Source organism: Neodiprion lecontei, chromosome 2 (genome assembly GCF_021901455.1).
Source record: "Neodiprion lecontei isolate iyNeoLeco1 chromosome 2, iyNeoLeco1.1, whole genome shotgun sequence".
Taxonomy (NCBI): Eukaryota; Metazoa; Arthropoda; class Insecta; order Hymenoptera; family Diprionidae; genus Neodiprion; species Neodiprion lecontei.
In genome coordinates, this window is record NC_060261.1 from 43,814,053 (window position 1) to 43,841,683 (window position 27,631).

The following is a 27,631-nucleotide window of genomic DNA, read 5'->3' on the forward strand; positions in this document are numbered from 1 at the left end:
TATTTTTTTTGGATCGCGAGGAGCGAATGTTGAATTATTCTTCTTCTTTGTTTATGTATCATCACTATCGTCAAATATATTATTTTATTTCGTTGTCAGATAACGTGTGGTTGTCTCTTCCAAAAATTACCCGTCCCCTCTCCGCGGTACTGAGCTACCGAGTAAATTCCCGAGGTATAGCGAATTAGCGATTTCGAGGCGTAGTAATCACGCCAGGCGCCCAACATAGTTTTGCGATATCTTTTGTAAGATCCAGTTTTTCAGCTTAAATCGCGGGCCGCCGAATTATTGTGTACGCGGTAAGTTCTCGGTCATTTCTCCGAGTGACCGAGGTACAGGAAAAGACCACGTCACAGCATGTAATCTTGATGACTTTATCCAGCCCAGGGCAGGACACTGTCTGCTCGACGCGACGTCTGTTTCCTGCATAGATAATGCCCGAGCTGAATGTGCCGCATTCTCATTAGCGATGCAATCCATTTCCATACACTCGGGGCGTACCTGCCGATCTTGATCGCCTATGTTCATATGTTTCGAGCATTGACACGTGCTCCGTTTGCAGACGTTGTGTGAATCTGGACAATTTCGGAACACTGATTGCTGTTTTTACGCTCGTATATGCGAAAAGTTGTAAGCTGAGAAGTCGTTGAATTTAGGTCAACGGCGTGTAAAAATGTTAATATGGAATATTTGCAAACCAGAAAGGGATTGTTCTCGGCTCAAAATAACGCTTCATATCGTGTAGGTACGGGATCATCATCTCAGTATCGAAACTTCTGCAGTTTTCATAAGTAATAAATTCATAGTAGTAATACAAGCCCAGTTCTTGATAGAGATTCTTAATACCGACACTTACCGATATCTTACCGAGACTTGAACCCTTCTCCGCGATTTTGACCTTCGAGTCGGTACAGCAGGGGGTTGATCGCGGTTACGTCATCGCGGAGAAGGGTTTGAGTCTGGGTAAGATGTTGGTAAGTGTCGGTGGTAGGAATCTGCATCAAGAATCGGCCTTGTATTACCACCCTTCATTCCGTATGGAATGGGATCAACGACTTCGCAAACGAAGGAAGCGGTGATTCAAATGAGCTTTCGCAAGATCTTGAATCAGTTCGGTATACTGCAGAATTGCTTGCGGGATAATGTTGTGAATTTTATCCAAACGAGTCGTTTCGCTCATGATAATTTACCGCGCAATCCAGCTATGATACGTAGACTAATTTCATCTCGCACTCTCGTAGCCGATAAATTACTTTCGAAGGTCAGCGCACCTTTATTATTATACGTTTCACCGTAATAATAGACAATACAACGCGAGGACCGGTAGGAGGCTGCACGAACGGATCTGTAATCACTCCGCTCTACACAGTTCCTACGCGTATTAATTTCTCTAATAGAAATGTGCATGCATAATCAATGTGACACGTATGTATCTGCAGCTCACGAACATTCGGGATGGGCTCGCTTGCCAGTGACCCGAACGGTACCCACGCCCCTTCATTTCCCGTTTCAACCCACGACTGCTCGAAAATTCGTTTCGACTAATCGATGGGATCGGCTGTTTCTAACATTTCCGGAAGAAACAGATATTTTGAAATATTTTTGCCGAAAGTCCTTTGATCAACATTCAATCTAGCTATATTCAAAGAGTGAAAGCTTCTTTACCTCTTATTGGGTACTCTTGCAATTACAATAACGAGACCAAAGATAATCTTTAGTTGAACCTCGGTATTGATGTTTCATTGATTCTATTTTATCGATTGATCTTTTATTCCGCTTAAAATGATTTTAAAACATCTAATGATTAGCGGAAACTCGTTAAACTGAAACGAGCATCAGAAAGGTTGATACTATATCCTGTCCAGGTTACTGAAGTTTTTGGTTGACTTGGAAATTAGTTTTTCAGAAAATAATAACAATGTGACTGCGGAACCGTGGGTTCCCAATATTTCAAAACTTCATTCTACATTCTTATCCGAAGTATGTCGCTATTTTTGTACGACAAAAAAATTAGGCATAAAAAAATCGAATAAAATTCCAGTGAAAAATATCGTAGTACTGCATTCCGCAAGTTGCGCATATTTCATGGTGAGAAACAGGACTCGTGGTAAAAATTAAAGGAAATAAATCGATCCGATCTATGCCAAACCGTGTGATATTCGAACGGGAATAAATATTGATGAAATCATCCAATATCCTGCCGGCAGATTACTTTTTATTTTCAGGAAAATAATGGCATCAACGTAAGCCAAATTCATGTTCATCGTTATTGCGGCCAATATAAAAGCGATAATATACGTTTGATGTCCTATTCGATGTTGCGATTTTGTACCAAAAAGTAGAATGGATACAAAAAACGCGTCACAATGGTCCCAAAGTCGAATGGCAACATTAAGTCACATCATACGCTCGCCAAAATCTATTCTCAAGCTACAAGCAGCATCTTTTGTATTGGTTACGCAATCTGTTTTGAATCTCGTAAAATTTTCAAATAGTCCAATGTTCGAATTTTTATTGCCTCCATATGACGTACGAACCTGACACACGTGTCAGCATCGGCAAATTGGTAAATTTTTTTGCGTTTTAGATTCGAAACGCCACGAATCATAGGTAAAAGTGTATACAGTATGTATCGAAATAACGTAAAATGGACATATTGTTGATATGAAAGTTTCATACCGGGTTGTACATTTTTTGCACGACTAACGCAACATCTTACATCAGGTAATAACATCAAGTTCAGTCTTGCTGAATTTCGAGATCTAAGTTGTAAAGACAGTTCAAAATTCTTCGTACCGTTGGAAATTTTCATTTTTCTCGCCGACAAAACAGAAAGTCCCCGGCACGTAATTACAGCTTGTACATACATAGAGGTGGACTGGACGTCATGTATTAGCAGATTTATGGGCGTTATTTCACGGTAGAGCGAACACCCTGACCTCAAACGAGACGTGTAATCGGGCAAGAGAGCCGCGATTGTCGGCATACCGATCACATAAACACGGCGAAGAGATATTTCTATTGAAATGGGTTTGACGAGCTTGCAGCGTCGCGCGTCGCGACGAAACGGCGACATGTCGCGTAGCCTCGAATTGTGGGCAGATGTACGCAAAAAAAGAATCAAAAAGTTAACTACGATACACCCATAGGTATAATGAATAACGCTGAATCGATCATCACCCGGCGTTCGAGATAACTCATAAATTCACCTGACAACGAGACCGTCGTTTTCGGTGATCCAGCTGCGACGGATCGTTGTTTGATGATGTCGTGGTAACGGTGACGTCGACTCCGACATCAGCGTCTACTTGCGATTGACAAAAACTCGTCGAGCACCTCTCGTGGTTCGATATACTCTTACATAATAATATTGGAAGCATTTAAAACTACAGTGCTTCCAAGAGTCGTAAATAAAGCATTTTTTGCACATTTGTAAAACTTATTTGGTAATCTTAGTTTCCTTCCCCCACCTCCCATCTGACTTGGCTTGCCCCACCTAAAAAACTGTGCTTGATCCGCGTTAGCGTAATAAAGTACGTGTACGTCATATTTTTGGAAACATTAAAAGTCCGATTATCCTCGTACCATCGTCAATTGGAGATCGTCAGTCCAGTGCATTACACTGAGCGTGATTCCGTTCTTCGTCGAGGCAGCTTGAGCATAAAGAAAAATAATACGTAAATAGTTGAGAGTTTGAGAAAATATCTTCAATACTGCGAGCTGTGTTTCAATGGGGTAATTACTAATTTTAAGAGTTTTCAATACACCCTTAATAATATAGATAAAGTCCAAACCGACGTTTACTCGCATCCTATCGATGTCCTACTAATTTCTCTATCAACTATCACTTTGCTAGACTTTGGCATTTGTATTAACGAAAGACGAACGATTATTACTGGATATTTCGAACCGAAAAGTGAATGCAATCATTCCGGGAGAATTGATCTATTTTCAAGCAATCGACAGTAAAATTCACCACATCAAAGACTCGCAATGTGAAGTTTGACAGGTCAGTCGGTAACCTTAAGTTAGCAACCAGAAGTACTGTAGATTTCACTAAAGATCGTGCTACCCCTATAATTACCAGAGCCGTACTTAAGTCTAGGCTAACAAGGCACATACTTAAAGGCGGCGCGGCGTCGAACAGACTATTTTCCCGCTCAATTTTGATTCTCCCCTTAAATTGTTGCTTTGGTTGTTTTGAGTCATGCGAATCATATTTGCCAATCAGTAAGCAAACCCAAACATGAAAATCCGTTTCAAATTATTTTACGGAGGTATAATGTACGAAAATACGGCTGGCAAAGTGGGTAGATTTGGGGAAATCATGCTTCGACAACCAATCATTTCACTCGTTTGGGGTTCGTCTTTTCAAAAGTATGTGAGTCGAGATTCACTTTATTTTTTCGTTAAAATCAATCCTCCCAAAAAGCACCTCCGGTGCAAAAACCTTTCGCCAAGTACATTAAAAATGTGATCTCATCCTTTATCAAAAGAGATTGAAGTTACATCCTACAGCCAAGGCCATGACTGTTAATTCACAATAAAAGCATGATTGAAACCTGACCTTAGCTTAAAAAGGCCCATCAACTGAGACGGGAAAGAGAAAAAAAAAATTTACCATAATGGGGTTCATATATTCATATAAATTTCATTCTTCTGCTTTCACAAATATTGATTTCGAAAATAGTGAAAATTTTCCCGGAATTATTTTTCGGGTTGGGACATCATTTCTTATCCAAAGTCATGGAGAAAAAAAATCACCGACCTTGTAGCAGGTATATATAGTAGGGCTAGAATTTCACTTGCGAGTCCCCTTAACTGATCCCCTGACGGACTGGCTGTTTGACTAAGCTAGTATAACTAAAACATTGAAAATTATCATGTATGGTATAATTTGAATTTAAATGTACAGGGATCACGACTCAAACTTGGACTTCATTGTGCAAAATGAGAAGAGTCGAGAGTTCGACCTGGAAGAGGTGGTCAACAAGGATGTCAGCACGAACGATAAGTTTTATCACAGACTTGTGATTCCCAACCTGTTGTACTTATTCGCCCTCCACGTGGGCGCAGTAATTGGTATTTACCAGCTACTGGTGAACGCCAAGATACTCACAATAATATGGGGTGAGTTGAAATCATATAACTCGTAAGAATGCAGATATAAGAATGACGGCGAGGAACAGCCGAATTCAGTTTCAACAATTACTTATTCCTATAACTTCACCACTCTTTTTTTTCTAGCGGGTTTCATGGTGTTCTGTACCTTGGAAGCTGTAACATTGGGGGCCCATCGATACTATTCTCACAAGAGTTTCAAGGCCACAACGTCTCTCAGGCTGGCCATGATCATTTTTCAAACGGCTGCTGGACAGGTTAGTGAAATCCAATTATTCGCAGCTAATCACAAAAATTGCGATTTCGCCAAAATTGTGCGCTCGTTATACTCGGGTTGTCAATACACCGGGTATCATAGGTATAACGTAATAACAGTCTTTGACGATTCAAGATCAAAGTGCTTTTAGTGCTGTTGGGTCCCCCCCGAACTACTTTTTAATAACTGCGCGACAATCAGGCGACATTAGGCATACCTTTCGTATTGTAGAACAGCATGTTTACCTGGGCAAGAGACCATAGGCTGCATCACAAATACAGCGACACGGACGCTGATCCTCACAATTCCACCAGAGGATTTTTCTTTTCCCATGTCGGCTGGTTGATGTTCAAGAAACATCCTCTCGTTAAAGAGAAAACCAAGTGCATCGACGTCTCGGATCTACTCGATGACAAAATCCTCATGTTTCAATACAAGTGAGTATCCAACTTCGAACACTATAGGTACCAATTTCTTTTTAAAGTGAAATCCTCACGATTTTTCGAATCAGAAACGTGAAATACTAACTAGAACACCATCGACGGTTTTTTTTCCTCATGATATCGCGATATAACCGTGGCTGTCTTTTATCATCCCAATTTACTTGCAGATATTACGTACCGTTTTACATACTTGTGGGATTTCTTTGTCCCACTTATTTGCCAGTTTTCTGTTGGAATGAAAATTGGTGGACTTCCTTTTACGTCGCATACTGTCTTCGCTACGTCATCGTCCTTAATGTAACTTGGAGCGTAAATTCTGTCGCTCACATGTTCGGCACAAAGCCCTACGACAAGTAAGTTTACGATCACCGATTCATTTCTAAAGCAGATGTAAAACGAACGTGGAATGATTCCCGAGAAACCCTGAAACTCTCAGGGTTACAACACTCTCCGTTTATACTTGGATGAATTTCGATAAAATTTACAATTAGTTTAATGTGAAATAACGTAGTTGAAAATTTTAGAAGAATCGCCTCCGTCGAGTCCAATCTCGTTTCATTTCTGACCGGCGGAGATGGATGGCACAATTACCATCACAGTTTTCCCGGGGATTGGAGAGCTGGAGAATTCAGTCAACGGGATGGTATCAACACCAAGTTCTTGCAGACTCTGGCGAATTACGGATTCGCCTACGATTTAAGAACGGTCTCGGACTCGGTGGTCGAAGGGCGTATCAAGAAGCACGGCGACGGAACGCATTCGGTTATGAACCAGGGCTGCAAAATTATTGATTGAAAAGTAAGTCATGATCCGTGACCAAAATAATGAGTAATAAATGAAAACTAATATTTGCAGTTACATTATTGTCGCTGATTCTTGTACGTGTCGTAAGCCAATAAATACCGATCGAATACATCTATTTCTTTGGTACGGTTTCCTTTCGCACAATTAATGCTGCCTCGGAATCGAAATAGTTGAAAATTTCTTGCTCATTTTCTGATTCTTCAGATGAGGATGTGTTTTTATTCATTTTACTCTATAACCTTCTTCACATTAAATACAAACCACGTGTAGAGGTCCGTCATACGACTTTGAAAGAATTAGTTTTTGAAAAAAAAATAATGTAGAGTTACGCCGTGAAAGTATTTTCAGATCTGTAATACGAATGAGAGATGAAGGTAAAAGAAATCACCAACTTCGTCCGTTTCCACCAAATATCCCCGAATCGCGTGTTTTTGGAAATTCTTAGTCCTAACCGGCGACGTCGACGTCGTCCTCCTAAGCGTCATCGTCACACGGACGCGATAATCATTTGCATACGTGCCCGTGGCATCACCCAACCTATGCCGGTTAGATTTTAGACCGCGGTCCTCGCGCAACGAAAATCTGCCAAATTTAGCCACTCACGAAAAGAGAGTTGAAGAAAGGCCATCAGAGCTACTTGTATACGCGTAAATTCTACGAAGGATCCAAAAATATCATATCCCCCCAAAAAGCACCTCTGGTACAAAAGCCTTTCGCCAAGTACATTAACAATGTGGTCATTACCCACAAAAATACTTTCTCTGATCAAAAATGCATGCATATAATCAAGTTATACAACAGAAAAACATTTCACAAAAACACAACGTACATAAATATTCTCATCCTTTGACAGACCAAATTTACCCGATTACATGAGCATAAAATTAGGCTTCGCAAGACTATTAACTCTGCGTTCAGCTTCATCGGGAGCTCCGCTGTTCATCGAACCGATCTAAAGTAGTCAAATAATTATCACTAATTTGTATATTTTCACTTAGTTCTGAACTTACGACTATGAAACACACGAACGTCACTTTTTTTCGTTACATAATACAAATTGAATCAGTTTTTCGACGATGTTGGAAATATTACAACTGGTATATTTCGGCTCCCCGTGCATCGATCGCATTGACATAGGGCTTAAATGAAAGCTTTTAAAATCCATAATCGTATAAAAACTTCCGAAATGTCGAATTTCATTGGGAGAAGGGAGAAATATGTGACACTGTTTTCGCCGGTTAGGCTAAAGGCTTCTGTTCGCGGTAAAAGATAGTGCGTCGGCTCGCGCGCGTTCATTTTTTTTTTTTTTTTTTTAATGAACTTGGCGCTATCAGCGACCACCGATCTGCAGTCACTTATACCTTATACCGGTGGTATAATATAGCGTGGGAACCACGCGAGCGTGAGCTGAATTTCAAATTGGCCCTTGCCATGTCTGTCTGTACCGAAAGCAGGGAACGTTACCCGATATTTTCCAACGGCTCTCACTTTTTGATCATCGAGAGCCTCCGAGCAACGTCGCAGGCTTATATGTACGTGCCTGTGAATGATCATACAATGTGAGCAGAGACATACAAGTGTTCTGTACACGTTACGCTAATCATAGCGGGCTGTACATGCACTTGATCAACACCTCTGTGACAAAACGCGATTTACTTGTCCTATTTCCACTATACACTTTATAGGTATTTGTGTCTGATATCCGGCTATCATTGAGAGATCCCTCTTAACACTCTGCAACAGATTGTTACTTTCACAGGTATGAAAACGCTTAGTCTTCAGATTCTACGCATAAAGCTGAGCACACATGGATAAACTATTGACCAGCTCACTGGAAATTGAACAGCCTAAATTAAAAATGTCCAAAAACACAGGGCATTAGATCGTATGAATAGAGGATTCGTACAACGATCTTATTATTCAGGGTCCGAACACGAGTCGATAATATTAGTGGAAAGTACGACACGGGCACGCGTGCCTACTGTACTATATATCACGAGTAATTTCACCGGGGTAAAATATTCATATTTATGCATGATAAGCTCACGGGATTGGGCCGGAGTACCATTTCCGGTGGTCTACGGGAAATTTGAAACGGTGATCGTAAACTTAGTATTTATTCAGCAATAAGCGAACCGTGCGCCGCGTGCTCGAAAGGTGTGATTATAATAATAGTACGGCAGTAAAAGCGCAAATCGGTACTTCCCGTGAGGATAGCTGCCGAGTAAACCGTTTGTTAGAGTTCCGGTAGGCAGACAACAGCTGGAAAGTGAAGCTTGCAAGTACACGTGAATGAAACCCAGAAATACCGCCACGCTCTCGCCGAGCACTGGGCTTCGATTTTCTTACCATAGCCAGGATCTAGACACGGTGAATTAACATGAAAGCGAAGCGCGGTTAACTACAGTTCAATGACTACGATTGTATATACCTACGCTCTTCCGGCGATAGTGCGGATCGGCGAAAGTACAATATCATTCGTAAATTCGGCATTTATTTGCTTTTTACCGAATAACTCCGATTGCGGTATAAATTATACTATCATACGAAGATACAATAGATATAAGGTTGGAAGATACTTTCGAAGCAGCAGAGAAACATTTGCTTACAACGACTCCTCCTTCCGTTATAACTTTAGCGAGAACTATAATATTACACATTTTGTCCATTTTACCACTATTAGTATTTAAGTGAATAATTTTTTGGCAATATTGTTATTTTAATGCATGTAAAAAGATGGCGGTTGATCTTCGATCGAATCAGGCATGTAATACCGGTACCCAGCTAACAAAACAAGTATTAACCGCGCGAAGGAAAATCATTTTTTCAAACGACGGTTCAACCATCCGTAATGCTGCATCTTCGATGGACAAACAAGCCGCGGTGCTGATCCGAGGCACGAATGGTTACACAGGCGTAGGCGAAAGAGGACAAGGATATACCTACACGTGCAGACTTCATTCTTAAAACACGGTCAAAGTGGAGCACGGGTCCATTTCTGAATGCAGATCCATACGGTACACTCTACAAATTCCCACCTATATCCTACATCAATGTAGGTACACGTATGCACTGCAAGGGTGGATATTTATCTCTTATGCTAATTGGACAATTTATGAATGTGTTTTGTGCAGTGACAGTAAATAACCGGCCCGCATCGAGATCCCTCTATTTAAACATCGACAGTTGCATAAGGTAAGTGTAACAGTTATTGACACGGTTCGACCTAATTATTGACCCTTTCATTTTCCAAAATTATAAACTTGCAGCACAAATTGTGAATTTCTCGACGATTAAAACCAATTGTCGGAATGTTAAGCGATACAAATTTATTTCTTGGTAATTTTAGAACCAAGAATCAAACAGATGCAACCAAAACAGGTCAATCATTGGGACAGGGTCAATAACTGGCACACTTGCCTTACCTGTAATACTGTTGCATGCAGTTTACTAATACTACGAAAAATGTGGATTTTCAACTGTCGTTGAGGACCACTATCCAATGATCTTTGACGTTAGTTCGGAAATATAGCATCAAATGGTGTCAAGTCGACAACGCATGGTCTATAGAAGTCCACGCCGAAATCTATAATACAACGAATGTGTATGAGTATCAAGTACAATTTCAACTCGTAATTAAGAAAGAAGGTGCCGGTAGTGAAATGATTTCTAAAACTATCGGACCGCTCACGCGTCTACGACCCATGGGCAGATCTTATTGTTCGTTGCGTACATGCCGACATGTACGGGAGGCGTGATGTTACGTGAGTGCAAGGTATAACGTTAGAATTGAATTGCAACGACGTTGTATGGTGCATGGCCAGCCGGTATAATATACTCGACGGAAGAAAGGGAAAAGACCATTGCCAAGTGAAATTATTAGAATATACTTTCCATCGCCGCCGCTACACACCGGTATGACGAACAGCCGCTTCATGCCGATCCGAACGGTAATATCACAAGTGTTCGAAGGTAACTATAAACCTGTCGAAGAATACTAAAAAAAAAAAACAAAAAAAAAAAAAATAAATTAATAAAAATAAGAACATGGGAATATGGGAAACCGAGCTTATAACAAAATTCATTTCCGTCCCACTCGTCGTTTCTACCCCGAAGCTAGATACCGTGACCAACGTTTTCTTTCCATTGCACAAGGGAAATGTGATCAAGCATGGTAGTGTAAATATACATATTTATAACGGGTGAACGAAGAATGGGTACCTACGAGTTATGTCGATAATATCCTCATGGGAAACTTTAATTTTTTCACATCCGAGCACAACGCCCTGAATTTAATCTCCGGTTCCAAATTGCCGCATGCATAGTGTATGTGGTTCAAGCTGGTTTCACCAGCTCCGCGAGGCACAATTTTACAGGCTGCTACTTTAATGAAACGGTCTTCGAACAAACGACGAGTTTTATGTACAGGCAGCACCGTATATGTACATTGGAGAGGAGGAAAAAGTACAAGGCAACATTGTGTCGAATCGAGAGTTGGCAGGCACACTTCAGATCTGTACGGAGATAAGGTGAGGCGTTTTCATCCTCGAACCCTGCCAAGATCGGCAGGTACACGATGCGAGACGTTGACCGACAATGAGTGAAATAATTGGAGCTCTGCGTCGACAGAATTTTCTAATTGCACAGCGCGTTAACTCACGCCGTTAAATACACGCTATGACAGTTTATGCTATACCACAAAATTTTTAACATTCATTGATTGACAAACACGAGAATGAAATATCGCGCGTATTTCACTTGGAACAGTTCACTCCAAACAAAATGTGATTTTTTAACGTTGTATCGATATTGTAAAACCACCGGAGACCACCTCTACGATCACAACCTTTAAAATCGAAAAACTAATTTACAAGGCTGACACCAAAAATTCAACCGTTGCCTCTATTCCGAATAATTTGATTATTTTTATGGAATCAGTGAGGAATTTCACCCTCGATTATTTTCCTCGATGAACGTCCCGAGCTTTGGGCAGATGAAAATTTGAACGATGAAGAGATTCTTGTTACATCTCTATCGAAATGAAAAATTATCCAATATTTTCGCTCATTCGTATGTTTCTTTTCACTCAGGTACCCTGTTAAGAATAATTTGTGCAAAAGTGTTTTTGCGGTTAATATGTTCTGTGTTAAAATCAACCCTTCTATAAAATTTATACAAAATCCGCTGCATTGTGTCAACACATTTCAATTATCAACACTTGATATGCGAGCGCGTGCATTGACACAACATAATTTATTCGGTCGACCTCCGGAGACTTAAAAAAATGTTGACATTGAAATGTTTGTTAAAAAATTCACTCATACACAGCTCGGCACCTAATACCTACCGAACCGTCCCACCGGGTATAGCGAATTACCGTGTATCGTCCGTGTACGTTTGTACCCTCAGCTTTCACTATCGACAGTTGTGCAGGCTCCGTTTGTGCCTGAGCGAAGCAGCGACGTTATACATTTAATACGCGGTAATTCATGATCGGTCGTATTCGTCGAATGATCACTTTATCGGGAATCTGCGGAGACCCCGAGGACGGAAGCTAGATCGTGATGACGGAGTACGAAGGAGGGATTAAACGATTCGCACCGACTTGCGAAATTCGAGCATTCACCTCGCGCGGTTACATCACGGCACACATCTTTACAGCACACAATACGTCCTATCGCCGCAGGTAAATTGGACCTGAATCGACAATTACAGATTTAATAAGTCGGTTATCACTCCTTTCTTTCGCGTGTTCGTCCGCCATTGACTTGAAAATGAAAGACTCTTACAAAAATAATCCATCACATCCACGACCGAACGCATGTATGAATTATTCGTATATAGGTAGGTCTACATACGATTACTAATATTATTATGCAACTGGACGCCCGAGGGTCATCCATTCAAGCTTCCTCCAGCGTACCTTGCCTTGCCGTACAGTATACGTGTCGTACTTGTGTTACCATTTCCTTTAGTTTTCTTTTCTTTCTCTGCTCGTCAAGTCATCGTTACAGCGATCCAATTAGCCAGAATCGCCAGGCGCAACTATCATGGACTGAAAGAAGTAGAATTGTGCAATAACGATAACCTGACAACTCTTCGGCTACATCAGGAGCAGACCCAGTTTCGTGAATCGTGCAGAGATATTGAGATAAAGACAGAAAAGAGGTAGCTGAACGTGGAATGGAAAGAGTCTCACGGCAACGGTATTATGAATTTGTTGCTTAAATCGATGCAGAAAAACATGGTTCGTACATACCTATGGGTGGCAATGCGGCGACCTTAAAACAGATTGACCAATTCCAGCTGGACGAATAATTGCGGGTAAGCCGACGATAACGACATATTTCTTCTGGCAAAAAACGCCGAATGAGTTTAAGAAATTCCGTTCGTGTCCGCAATCTATAATTCACCGTAGGAAACACCATAGTTCTTTGCATCACAGTACGGACGTATGAAACTAAAAGGCGATGAAGAACTACGTCGATGAATAGAAATGGACTGTACTGAATGTCAAGAAGTTGTTGCCGAGGCAATTAACTCGGATTAAAATATGTAAGTATAAAAAATCTGTGTGCCTACATGCATGCCGCGGAGTAATATTCTTTTATCAATTAATTCCCGATTATAAACGTTATTGAGCATTTATTTAATGGCTATTTATTTCCTCATTATAAGTCTGGCTGTTTGGCTCGCTGTATTCACTACCGCAATTAAACATGAATGGAAGAATATGTAGTATTTTACTGTGAAAAGAGACTTGAAGATTTTACAATTTTATCCCGTCTGTTATGGGATCGGTGAGAATACTTAACATTGCATGGTTAAAACAATAGTTCAGGGTCATAAAAACCATATGTAGTTGGTCCTGATGTGGTGAAATTGTTTTTTTTTTACAAGGTTCTGTTCTCGATTTTACCTCGGAGTGCGCACTGAGTGCTCGTAAAACTTTAAACGCATTTTTCTCGAAACCACTTTGTTCAAACTGGGAGGACAGATTACTTGAACGCCGTTGCATGGAACGATTTAAAATTTTCATTGTAGCTTCATAATTACATTTTCTATGGAAGTCCGTAGCCGTTTTTTTTTTCTTTTTTATTTAGTATAATCTTTTTTTTACAAACGATTTACCGCTTATTTTTGTGCGAAAAATCGATTCAATTTTTCAATAATGCACTATTTCTACAAAATTCGATTTAAAAGAAACCCTACGCACTTCTACAGGTAATAGTATATAGATTATAAAATTTTCGGCTTTTGTTCCAGGTCTTATATTTTACGAGAAATTCGTCCTCCCGTGAAGGAGTTTTAAAAAAAGGTCATTTCAAAGATTGCTCTGTCGTCGCAATTTTGCATCGAAATGTTTACAAGGCAGTTTTTTATTCATACTTCAATATGTGTTAAACGAATCCCCTGAAAAGAAATCCTGCTCCTTTTTCTATACTCCCAAAATAAATCGTCAAAGTTAGGCGTTTTTTTCGGCCGCCAGATTGGCGTTACCCCTTAATCGGGTGAAACAAGGTGGGTAACATATGAACTTTAATTCAGCCGCGGTTCATCTCTGGATATTGCACTCCGACCAAATGTACATGTATATGTGTATTGCACGCGCATGTGCTGTACGAAATATTATAAGGTAGAAAATTTTCTGCCGAGGAATACCTTCATACCAGAGTTAAAATTACGTCAGAGTGATGGAACAACTACAAATCGACAACTCAAATCCATACATCGTACAGCGGCGAGAAAGTGTACGCGTTATAAAGTCTGCGAATAGTCGACGTATATAAATACACTATTGCAGTGTCCGAATAGCTCCACGTATAGATAGAAACACGGCTACTTGTATCAAGGTAGGTATGCCGGCTGCCTCAAAGATTCCCAACTTAGCATAATCCCCGCTAAATGTCGTAATAAGTTGATAATAAAGTGCGATAACTGTTGCATAACGATTATGAATTCATTTGGATGATCGGACGCATCTTTGGCTGAACGACACGTAACGTGTCTAGGTGAGAGAAATATATCTTAATTCGGCAACTATCGGATGTCAATTGTTGCCAATTTTCCAACGGGATCATTTTATCATAACAAAGTTATGTCGGTATTTAGCACTGTAATGTAGCGAAACTCAAAACTTGTACGTCAAATTATAACACCACATTTCCTTGAGTAAACCATTATCAGGTCAACTTCTGGTCAGATTTTACACGTGATAGCGGTATGATTGATCTGTCAAAAATTCCCAATGCTTATCGGATGATCCTATGCAAAGAAAAAATCTTGTGTAAATATATTCAAGCTACGAATGGATACGATTTTTGAATTTTGTTCGGCTACTTGAATATTAACCCGGCTGATCAAGTGTCTTTATTGGACAATCAGGGACCCTAGAAGATCCGATATCTAGTTGAAGACGCAATCGGCTTTGTCCGTTAGCAAAAGACGAGCATGAAAAGAATGTCAAACAATCCGAAACCGTGAGAACTTTGACATTTTGTACCTAACGGATACAGGCGACAGTTACGGAATAAAACTTGTTGAAGTGTGCGTGAATCAACGTGCGTTATGGCCTGAGCGGTAAGTGGTCAGGCTTTGAAACTTATACACTTACATTTCGCAATAGTTGAAACGCTTAAAACCTATCACACGTATATACCTATATTTACAGACGCAGATTGAACTGAATTCCTGAAAGCCATTCACCGCGATGGCAATGGATGATTGATAAGCTGTTTGTATTCTTAAAAGTCCCACAGATGCACGAGCCTTGTTAAAAGCATATGTCACCATCGTTTTACAAAACCTTGTTTTCAATTTCGTAAATGGTGCGATATAAATTACCCACGCACGTCACTCTGGCACCACAGACTTTCGTCGTTCCGATCGATAGTTATTAAATTCAACAATAATACAATGACCTCGATGGGACAGGAGAAGCAGAAGCGGAAGAAGAAAGAATAGGGCGGACAAAAGTGCAACGGGTTCGAAATGTAACGCGGGTGATGTTATCCCTTCGTCGTTCGGCTCACCGGTAAACTTGGCTGATAGTGAGAAGGAGACCTTGATCATTTGATAAAGCTTAGTAGGAACCCAAGCCTGCAGCTCCGAAAGGACTGATTCGCTGCCTTCCGATTTCTCTATTTCCAAACGACGTCTATAGCCGCATACGTGGAGCCTGAGAGACGTATATATCGAAAGTTAGCACCGGCTTAAATATCGCTTGTACTTGGCCGCTTGAGGCTTCGCGAGCATATATGTGTATATAGTAACACGGCGGAACGGTGGTTCGTAAAAATGAATTTTCTTTACGCGCCTGCGAGCGGGAGGCGGCACGAATACTTCAAGAGCATATGTGAAGCGATAGTGAAAGAGTGAAAGAGCGATTGGTCCGAGGGGGATTTGAGCGTTGAAAAGCAAACACAACGCGTACGTATACCAGGGCATGACACGTAGGAAGCACGGTGAAGAGGACAGGTTCAGAGATAATTGCGTAAGAACCGCTTTTACAACTTCTTATACCGCCGCCAAGACTCGATCGGCGAGGCGTCGTCGCCACGTGAATGTCATCCTTTGCCATCCTTTTCTTATTGCGAAAAAACTGCTGCTCTCATTGCGATACGCAGCCGATTAATAAAGACTCGCTCGAGTGGATGCGCAATCGGTTCCACACATTGAACCAGTTGTGTCCGAGTGAAAGGGGTTAATTCTCCTTCGCAAACCGGACCATTCAACACTGATTTGATTCGCACGTTTGTTCGAACAGAAGCCGACAATTTTTTTAAGAAATTTTATCAGCATGGCATGCTCTGTCCGTCGTGACAGGCATAAATTTGTGCGACTGGCGTACACTTGTGACCTATTCATCGAATGAGTAACATTCGTCCCTTGATCAATTAAAACCTGTTCAGACCGTGCGATCGGGTGCGTGCACGACGGCACGTATTCTGCGGGACCATCCGGGAGAGAAATCCATCCATTGTCATTGTCAGGGTGACTATTTGTGACTAACCAAATAGCATAGTAGTATTGCGTGGCAAAAAGGCACGGTCGTAAGAGTGATCAAGTTCAATATTATCGTTGAGTCTCATACTTTGGTTGAAGAGCGATAATTAAAGCGGAATACAGCATGGACGGTCTAAAATCATACCTATTTTTGGGAGTTCTTCTTTTTTCAAGAAAATGAAAACGTTCAGAGAAATTTGCGTTTGAAAGCTTTATTATTTATATTTTCAAGAACATTTGCATATCGTAATGATTCGAATGTAACCGCTCAATGAGCACAACGTGAGCGGATGAGTTTAGACCCATGGAGTGGGACACCTGGTGTGTGTCGTCACCAATTTCAAGTATAAGAAGATAATGACTGCTCTTGGTCAACGTCTCTCTAGTAGGAAGGAGGTGCAGCGGTTCCCATCACCGAAATTGAACATCAACTACCGAAAATCGAGGAATGTGCAAGAAAAGTGAATTTTACCATAAAGAAGGACGTTTAAAACCTAATTAGTAAAAACTCCGAAGGCCACATAAAAATTAAAGAGAGATTTAATAGAAAGAAACGGGACAGACCCAGTGAAATCCAAGAGTATAGTGCCTCGACGAAATACAATTATTTACAATTATTTATAATTTTAACAATATGCACCATTTTTAAACAATATACATAGTAATTACATACGGAGTGGATGAACGAATGAATTTTAAGTATAACGGCGGCTCGTGTTTTAATATATCTCTCAAGAAACGAAAATGTCTTATGCTGGTGGTACCTTATCAAATATACGCAATATTCATTATTTAGTAGAAATGATTTTAAATTTTAACAAATTCTTACAACCCCCACCCCCAACAGTTAATTGTAAATATAGGACACGCATCGCGTCAAGCGTCGTAGAGCATACGTTGTTTTGTTTCCGCATTGATTCAATGTTATCACCGTCGCCAAGGCAGTCAATGCCAATTCTTTCATCTTGTCCCGATACTTTGTCGGTGGCTTTGCCTAGGCTTAACACCTTTCACTAATCAAATTAGAATTCATCTATACATTGATACACGTATAATACGGGCTTCGCTCTGCCCTACAAGCATATTTTCTTGTCCACAGCATTATGTATTCTTTTTTCATCAGTACCAATTAGCCTCACAGTCAAAGTTAGGAATCCCATACAGATAAGAACAGTATCTCAGTAAACGTATCAGAAGAAATAAAATGCCAATGTCGAGTTTATGGTGATTTTATTAGTATCAATTAACATTTAGTCGAATAGCCACGTAACAATCTGCTGATATATTTGAGGTTTATGCGGGAATCCTGTGATTCTGTAACCTGCACGAACAAGGATTTACAATATTTTTAGAATCGATCGATGGATCGCTGACTATAATCTTTACGCATAAAATATGTGGAGATATCGCACGAATTCTCCTTGCCACTGTTGATTAGTGCGCACGCAATTAGCTCTATTATAATTGTATTCCCAAACTCAATTAGCCACATAACGATCCCATTATTTTACGTCTAGCATAGTGGTATAATAAAATTATTTATACCGCCATAAACAAGATTCGCTTCCGATTGAACGACGTAGTTTGAAGAATTGATCGATCATTGGCATGCGATTCCTTACCCACGGCTCAATTCCTTATCCTCGTTTACATGGAACGGTTACATCTTCTAATAGGTGATATTCAATCTCAGCACCGTGAATGCCAACCGGTAATAACCGTTAAAGGCTGAGCTGGTAATTATACGAAATAAAGAACACAAATCTGTGGCAAAGATGATCCAACGTTACTCACAAAATTACAAAATATCACCGCAAATCGTGATCGTTTTCGATTCTCTCTCATCTGTGCGTGGGATTCGTAGATATATAGCATTGTCTCTCTCTCTTTCTCTCGCTCTTCCCAATTTCCCAATCAAACAAACTTATGCGATCACCATAACGAAAGGACTCCGTGAAGTAGCCACGATGAAAAGGCGCGCTAATGGGGACGGAAATGGGAGAGTTTCCTGGTGCCATTTCAGTTACTAACCACACGCAATACACAAACACACACACAGCTATGCACACAAACCGACGTTTCAAGAGAGAGACGAAACGGCCACGGCGCGTGGGCGACGCACGCCTCTAGGAACAGGTGTCGGTCTGTGGAGATTTTCGATCAGGTGAGTAGGTACCATTGATCCAGTCCGGCACCTCGCGTAGCTACGGATGAAGCTGAAGCTAGCCGCCAATAGCAGGCCACCGATTAACTAAAGCTTTGTACACGTGCGAATTGTTTACCATTTTCAAATTATTTGAATCAGTAGATAAGTATTACAAATGTCGAAACGCCATAGATTAGAGTGGTTTTTTTCTATAAAAATCACTTCGTGTGTGAAGTTTTCGCGAATCGATGGCTAGTTTCAGGCACGCGTTAAACCCATGGCAGGGCTATCTCGAGATGACCCACCACAATAGACCAATGGGATTGGCTTTCTCTACGCGGTTCCCTACCCTATGTTTTATCGATGCTTGCAAATATGAGTCATTTCAATCGATCAGAAAAATGGAGGTAAAAATCAGGTTCCAGAAAGTGCGCTTAGTTTGGCATTCTGCATGACTTTCCCCAAAGTTTTTACACTCCTCCATTGGCAAAACAGTAAATATTTATTGCTGATGATCGCCGTCCGATAGTTGAGCAAAGAATGCGAACGAAAGGAAGCAGAATAATTGGCAAGAATAATTTACGAAGCTTCATCTCCAGCCAGTTCATCTCAAATCTTTTCACTGCTACGATCTGGAGGGTTATAATATGGGTTTTCAACATTGTCTAAGGAAAAAAAAAAAAAAAACTTGTTCGGGTCGAGTTTGGAATAAAAGCTCTCCGTTCCAACGCAATTATCCTTGATTGTTGTTGATTAATGGTGACTCACGGTTAAAAAATTAGAAAATATTAGTTTGAAACTAGGTTAATCCTGGTAGCAGCTATATAGCCTATATAGCACGACTAAGAATGCTACCTAAACTAATTATCTTATCCATCTTTCCATGACGAGTGCGGAGGTGATGTTCTTTACGCGGTACCAAACAGCATCGCTAATTCGCTTTGAGAAATCTCGCAATCATGGGCTGCACTGCGGTCTAAGTTTATTTCAATTGTGGTATAGCACCGTCGTAATATTTACCCTGGACTCTTGAAGCTTTTGAAGAACTCCGCGAAACATGTTCGATTATATTGCTGCAGCGTTTTAATCAAAATTTCCTCCATGACTATGAGATGGCCATCAGTTATCGAGAGATTTTATCCGTAGATTACGATGTTATTACAAGTGCCTGCGTATTTTGAACGTCGAGTAATCCATCGTGCATTGTTCGTTGTGCATAAATACAGAGCAAACGCTTTCATTATCCCGTCGTCCTGATTCTCAGATATTACAGTATATCTACTCCTCAATTATGATCACAGGTTCAGCAAGTCATAACAATTGAAACTGTGCGCGAAATTACGATTGTGTGTAAACTGTGAGAAATACTTTGCTTACTATCAATGTTTCCATGTCATTGACCTTGTTGTCGTGAATGCTTCTTCACAGGTTTGTCGCACGTTGTTGAATAATCATTCGAGATTATAAATTCTCGAGAACAGACGTCGGTACCCGATGATGTATCTACGGAACATTGCGAAGTATGTACAACCAGCGGGAGATGAAATGTACGAGATAGTCGACAATAGGATAAAGTTGTTCACCACCCACGCGAGAGTATTTGATAAACGGATACGGACGATCTTTCGAATCATGCGAATGGATACGAGCGCGTTCGCGATCTTCGTTGGGTATCTTTTCAAATCCCTTCGCTCCATGGGTCATCAAGCGTGATTTATCGACACCCGGGGTAGTTGGTTGATGCCTTAATGGGAAGCTTAGCTCACTCACTCGGCATATTTCGTTCTTTAGAAAAACAAGAAAAACACTCACGACTGCAGTGTACATGCATTAGTACCTACTGGACGTGCTGTGCTGCGCTAGTTACTTATATCGATGCATTAAATATAAAGCTTTTTTGAATGATACATGCCTTAGTTGCGACATTAATTTACCCATTTTATAATTGCATTCAATTGTTTCCACCACGATTCTTGATGAAGGAAAGTTGCGTAGTCGAGAGTACACGAGACACCGTAGCGAAGTTTCCAAAAATTTAAACCTCAAAACCCACTCCAACCTCTGCGCTGATAATTAAGACCTGTTCCTTGTCATCAGGCAAGTGCTTGGCCTATGTTACATACGGAAATATCTGACAACATCACGATCCCGGTAAAGATCCAAAACCACCGAAGACCCGTAAAATGTCGGCAGCAGCACGCAACGGAACCGCGGACGCGAAATCTCATTCTCTCGAAAGGCTCTGTGCACAGGCACTTTCTACTTCGATAATTCATGGTGATAAACGGTGCTTGCACGCTAATACCGCGACGAGCAGATTATACCGCTGACGAACCGAATCAATTTCAATTGCGTTCACCTGTAAAATTGTACTGTACCAAAAACGCGGCGAGTGATCCGTCCGAAAAATCTATTGGACAAAGAAGCTGACATCTGTGTGATTTCCTGCGAGAAGCGGAGCATTTGGCCTTAAAATTATGATTCAACGCACGGCTCGTCGACCCAGCGACGCGGAACACCCGGGCTGGCGAAAATCATCTCGGGCAATGCTCCAAGAAGATTGGAAAAAGCTAAAGCCAGGTGACTGAGCCTAGAGATCCGGATGATGAAGAGCTTGCGAGGTTCGATGTAGGCATATAGTTAGGTAAGACTCATGGAAGCTGCGTGTGCACATACTCAAGGTACCGTTACGCCCGGAGTAGGTGTACACCGCATACCCAACAGCACAAGTTGTAAGAGAGTTGAGTGAGTCCTGTTCACGAATGACTAGCTTACCGCGCAACGTACATATCCAAGCACGCTTTCCATCCTTCCCGCTATCTCGTCTCGCGGTCTTCCCCAAGGTTAACACCTGCCAGGTTGCGTCTTTCTTCCTTATCGCATCGTCGCCGCATCATCGATTGAATTCAAAGTAGAAGAGGTTCGTACACGCGACAGCACGCGTGTCCGCGGTGGTGTGTGTAACCACAGCAAATGTCAACAGTAACGTCATTCGAAAGTACCCAGGAATGAAAGGAAGCAAAGAAGGAAGGAAGGAATTGACGCGCCCAAGTATTACTGCGTCATATTGTTATGCTCTCGAGATCAGAGACTGCGAATCAGTGATCCCCGGAATGACGAATTTTAACTGACCTCATGACCTGACCGCACGATAATTAAGTCCAAGAAGTAGACAAAAAACACAATCGTTCTCGTACGGTTTGTTTTTGCTGAATTTTTTCTCCCGCTTTTTTTGCGAGTCTAGGAGTACGTAGAAACACGTCGGTTGGACTGATGATCATTTAGTGTAGTTTTGTCTCCCATCGAATCGCGAGTCAAAAACGAGAATGCATGACTCAACTATGCTGAATGGGTCTTCGACGAGAGTTTGGATACCGGGATACTTTGCCTGGGTATGTTTCATCGAGGTATAAAATTTGCATATCATTTAAATGGTAAACCAATAGAATTATAGAACCCACTAACGATGCACGCAATGTGTTGTGAATTTGTCTCGATAACCTCAATAACTTTCACGATAGTCCTTCGTAACGAAGGAAGACGACCAATACACAGATGCAGTGTCAAATTGCATTCGCAGCGTCGAATGGTTCGTGACAAGCTGGTTTTGTCTTAATCATAGAATAGGCACGTCACTGTAATACAACAGCAAAAAATCGTGACAGTTTTCAAAACAGAACCAGTTACCCAAATCAATAACATTCAATTCGATCGAGTCGTAAAGCCTGTGCAATCAGAGGTTCAGCCTCGAGCCTTAACCTAGATAGATAATCTCGACAATCCTTCTTCCTTGATGGTTGCAATTTGAATCTGACATTCGGTATACAAGCGGCGAGCAACAAGGTACAAGCGTCTAAAAACAGATCACCGCGTGTCCATCTCGAGTTGTAAATTGTTCGAAAGGCACGCCGATGCCGTTCTTGTGTAGGTGCAGATACGGCGGCACCATCTGGTTTTATAGGCATCGTTGCGTCGTGGTGACAGATCTTTGTACACCGGTTGAGTGTGTCAGTATAGTATCGGTAAGTAGGTGGGAATTGAGAAAAAAACGAAGTGCAGAAAAGAACGAGCTTTTATAATTTCCGTGCTACTGTACCGAACTACCATTCATATTAGGAACCAGTCTATGACCCCCATGACTCAATGTATACGCATGCGTAGGCATACATACAACATTAGTATAAGGTGGATTCAAGGCTGATCCAGTCTAAATATCAGGATTCGCATATGTATCGGACTAAGGACTGGCAAGGAATGTCAAAAAATCAAACAAAAAAATAAAAAATGCTGAGACACATCAATGTCGGTTTGTTATAAAATCGCGATTGTTATCTCGTGCGCCAATAAATTCACGATCATTATAAGCACTGGCTTCTAGAACTTTGTGTTTATATACTTGACAAATTGGAGGAAGAAGAGGAGCCGCAGTTCCGGGACAATCTAAGAATACTGTTACAGCGTTCTAGTTTTCCACGACTTTACTTTCGTTTTTTTACACCTTGATTCGAGATCGATGAAAACGTGATCTGGTGAGCAAATTTTCACAAAGAATCGTGTTTTTAACGGTATAAAATATAAGGTTCAGCAATTGTGCTTGATCACAGCCGGAGTTCAGTAAAATCAATTAATTATTAACAACGTCCTGCCAGTTGCTACGTTAAACTGTGAAATTTTTCACCCATAGCAATTTCGCTTTCTATCGCATCACGCACAGTAAGATACATTCGTGTAAAGACGCAGCGTTAAACGTTTTTTTGTTGGTGATTTCCGGCTGTGCAATGATGCGATATTACAAGTTTACCAACTTTTACTCTCTCAGTTTGATGGGTAAAAAATATAAAATAAACTTCGAGATAAACAGCTCCCAGACATTTCTAAAATTTTATTTAACGCAATGGTGTTTGGTCGTAAGGACTCGATCGCGCGTCCAGTTTTCATATTTATCGTCGAGGCACTTGGCATTTAGAGGATGTGCCACAAATTGTCTGACCTGGCCGCATTGACTTAAATATTATAATTGAGCGAGATATCGAAGTAGGCGCGTTAACTAAATTTTACGGTGTATCAACGTAACTTATTCTCAAAATTACACGCGCACCTGTTAATGATATTTATATACCTTGCACTAGGCCGAAGAGCAGCTGTGTTTTTAATTATTAACAGACGCAACAAAAGTTTAATCGTTAAATTGTGAATTTCCGATTCCAACGTAAAAGAAAAATCACTACAAGCACTGTTGGAATCCGAGTAGGTAATATCCTTCAATAAACGCGCACACGTAATTCTAGCGAAAGTTCTCAAGCAGCTCTGTTTGTACTCGAGCCGTGAGCTACTCGAGGAGACTTGAGAAGAAACCGAATCCTCGTCAAAAAAAATTCGACAATGATTGAGGTAGGTGTACCAGTTATTGACCCTGTCCCAATTATTGACCTCGTTTGGTTGCATCCGCTTGATCCTTAGTTCTAGAATTACCGAAAAATAAATTTGCATCGTCTGACCCTCCGGCAATTGGTTTTACTCGTCGAGAAATTCACAATTTGTGTCATAAATTTATTATTATTCGAAAATAGAAGAGTCAATAACTGGGTGTGTCCGGTAGGCTTACCTTTAGGTCAGAAGTCACGGATCTCATTCAACAGGCCTGCTCGGCAACGAAATATGACAAGGAACTCACCTGTTCCGATTAGCGCCTCGCGAGGGAGCTGGAAGAAGACTTCCGTTGATGTTGTTGCTCGTTGCGCTGCTAATGCTGTTTGCGTTTCTGATGCTGCGCTGGTCGGCCGAGGTCCTCGGAAGTCTTGGACTTCCGGCAAGCACGAAGCCTAAAAGATACGCCGCTAGCACAAATTTTATCATGGTCACTGCCGTTCGGATCTCGGATTTTTCTCTAAGAACCGTTCCAATTTAGTCACAGTATTTTATGCACTATAACAATATCTTATTTGGCTCAATTCCTTTACACCACTTTCCCGATTATATTTTCACTTTAATACGATTCACCGAGTTTATTTTCTGTCATCAATTTTTGACTCGCCCTACTGCTTTCTCCCTTTATCTATTGATTTATTTATTTATTTGCTTATTTGTTTATTCATTTATCTGTCATCGCCATTTTATTGTCAACGTGTTAAAACCGTTAAAACGTTCAGGTCGCAAGGCGCAGAATTTCCGATTAGTTCCTCTGGATCCGTGGTGTTCTGTTTATTCCACGTAATTATCACTGGCAATGGGTCTGCGTTGCTCGAATTTGATCCGAGTCAAAGATAAAAGCGAACAAGTCACTGAGTGAATGCAGGTTATCAATTCAGACTCGTAGCTGCTTATCGTCCTTTCGGTTATCAATTCACTTTCCCCACGTAGCAGTCCAATGATTTCAGTGGAACTGTACAACCAGCACCATATCCTCGGTCGAAATGTCTCGTTTTGAAAAATGCATGATTAAACACCGTGCTTATGAAAATTTATGTCCCGATAGTTAATCCAAGTATCCCTCGTCTCTTTCGTCCAGGCCAGACTATTCTGCTCCAAGAAAAAAGAAAGAAACAAACGTTGATTTAGTTTAGTATTTAATTTTTTCTACAACAATTATCAATAACATGTAGAAAGTGAGCCTCTCTAAATAACGATTATATATTTGCACGACCGTCCGCTATACATATCAAATTTCTTCTTTCATCCCAGATCTACAGAAATTTTCGAAAACTGTGTGACGTTCGATTCATGTTTCGAATCAATCAATTGACCTTAGCTATGATTAACGAATTTTTACTACCAATTTAAATATATTTTTCCATACATTTCAATTTTGCAATATTCAATGTGATTAAACACGCTATTTCAAATTCAACGGATATAAAAAATATATAAGCAACTGTTATCGTACAATCTGGGTGTGTTGCCGAATTTTCAAACGGCGAGGAAGGTGGAGAATCGTTTGTTAAACGATCAGGAACCTCTCACGGCTGTGTCGAGACTGAACGAGATTTGTGTCGAGAACGAATCTATATATATGCATGAATATTGCGAGAGGGGAGGAAATGAAATTTTTTTTTTCCAGCAATACTTTTTCTCTTCACGCAGTCCCTACTCAGTCCGTCGCGTAAGTGCAAACAAAATTGGCAAGACGGTGAAGTTATATTCCAGGTATGTAACAAGACAGTTTTTGTCGTTAAAATTCAATGAAACAGTACAGTAGGTACAACGAACGTCTCACAATTTCCGAATCAGATATACGTATTAATATACCAAATATTTACCACATGTGTAACAATATGTCAGATAAAACTTTTCAACGAACAAAAAATATAGAAAAAATAAATAAAATAATGAAAAACTATACAACTGGTGCGTATGCCGATATTAAGTGTTTGCTTTTGTTATTATTTTTCGGCGGGTTTTTATTTTCACAAACTCTTGCGACGAGAGGCGATAGAAGTATTATTGTTCAATTTTACGATCTCGACTTGGCTCCTCGTGTCAAGCGACAGTCTCTGTCTCGGTGGGTCCGGTCCGTCCGTAGACGCGGCAGCTGGCAAAGTGTCTGTCCCTACCTTCGTCTGTCTACCGCGAACTCGGTGTCCTATACCCAGTCGTCCCCGGGCCAGGGCACGCGCTCTCAGTCAACCGGCAGACTTACTTTCACATAAGATCCTTACCGGCATGGTGGGGCACGCCGCATGCATGATAGTCGGTGCTACGGATCGATGATATATATCGAAAACCGAACGAGCGAAGAGAAGTAACCAGAACAAAACGGAACGAAGGCTATTTATACGCGGGGAGAGGAAAAGGAGCAGATTTTACTCAAAACTGCAGAAAAATAGGGACACGTAGAGATTTTTGCTAAAATATACCCGTGTCAAATACATTTTGTAATTTTTTACTATAGATGTAGCAGGTTTTACTCTGCACGCAATGGTTTTCACTGTTTCTAGAATAAATTCTGTATTTCGAGGAACTGTAATTTACAAAAAAAAAAAAAACGTCACGTGTCCCTCTTTTCCTGTAGTTTTTAGTAACACTGCATTTTTATTCTTTCCGTGTATATATATACACAAAAAACTTGGTCGGGCGAGAATTTTCGCCGAAGAAATGTTTTCCAACAGGTACTCCAGTACCCTTTATCCGTAATTACAATTGGGCTGTAATCATGTAAGTATCAATTGGCGGTATGGGGAAATTTTTACAAATTGCAACTATTAAATTAACCTGACTCATTCGCTTATCGCGGCTTGATATTTTTCCACAAATGTTGTACAGATGCGGAAATAATTTTTTAAGTACCTACAAGATTATCATTCTCAATGTTTCTGCACGTATAACATAGCTCGGGGAAAATGTAAATGTAATACTTAAACTAAACGATTATTTTTTATGTACCGAGGATAGCAATAATTTTTTTAATTTAGCTTGTACTCGATGAGAACCTGCCGATTCATTTATTGCCAAAAGAGATGACTAGAGGCAAGTCTCCATCTACGTGAGAGGCAAAATATAATAATCCATTCGGAGTTGAAACCATGCCATATCAAATGTTGAATTCTGCACAAGGCTACGGAATCGATTAAGTTACCGGTACACGTTGTTACAGGCCGATCCTATTTTGACACGAGACACACACGATTTATACCTATATGATACAGACACGCGCGTTCGCGATTGTATAAATGCCACTAGAAAATTTAAGTCAAGGACAATCGCGATATTATTCATTATTACTATTAGAGTTTTTCAAAGCAGGATTCAATATTTTGGGGACCACAACGTGCGGCACGATAGTCCTTGCCTGTCTGCGTACACGGGGTTATCCGATACGTCGTCATATCGGAGGAGCGTTTTTTCGTACAATTTACTCCA

At 40.7% G+C, this 27,631-nt stretch overlaps 2 protein-coding genes across 8 annotated transcripts in view; one reads left to right on the forward strand and one right to left on the reverse strand.

The window, feature by feature from the left end:
• The window catches only part of LOC107227821 (angiopoietin-2), a 67,723-nt gene extending 41,357 nt beyond the window's left edge, over nt 1-26,366 (reverse strand). For 4 of the 7 annotated variants that reach the window (XM_015669079.2, XM_015669080.2, XM_046731247.1 and 1 more), the window contains exons 1-2: nt 26,032-26,306; nt 24,450-25,294 (exon numbers count right to left, since the gene is read on the reverse strand). In XM_015669079.2, coding sequence (XP_015524565.2) covers nt 24,450-24,631 — 182 coding nt within the window. In that variant the 5' untranslated portion in view covers nt 24,632-25,294; nt 26,032-26,306. The other 3 variants (XM_046731246.1, XM_046731243.1, XM_046731244.1) reach the window with 3 other exon arrangements.
• On the forward strand, nt 3,605-6,739 carry LOC107227822 (acyl-CoA Delta-9 desaturase). Its single transcript, XM_015669081.2, has 6 exons — nt 3,605-3,735; nt 4,916-5,130; nt 5,248-5,378; nt 5,609-5,814; nt 5,988-6,173; nt 6,345-6,739. The coding sequence occupies exons 1-6, from the start codon at nt 3,731-3,733 to the stop codon at nt 6,613-6,615; spliced, it is 1,014 nt and encodes a 337-aa protein (XP_015524567.2). The 5' UTR covers nt 3,605-3,730; the 3' UTR covers nt 6,616-6,739.
• Nucleotides 26,367-27,631: the final 1,265 nt, after the last annotated feature.

Coding starts and splice junctions, on each gene's coding strand:
- LOC107227822 (XM_015669081.2), top strand. Junction 5,379..5,608: donor TTCAAACGGCTGCTGGACAG/GTTAGTGAAATC, acceptor TTCGTATTGTAG/AACAGCATGTTTACCTGGGC. Junction 6,174..6,344: donor GGCACAAAGCCCTACGACAA/GTAAGTTTACGA, acceptor TGAAAATTTTAG/AAGAATCGCCTCCGTCGAGT.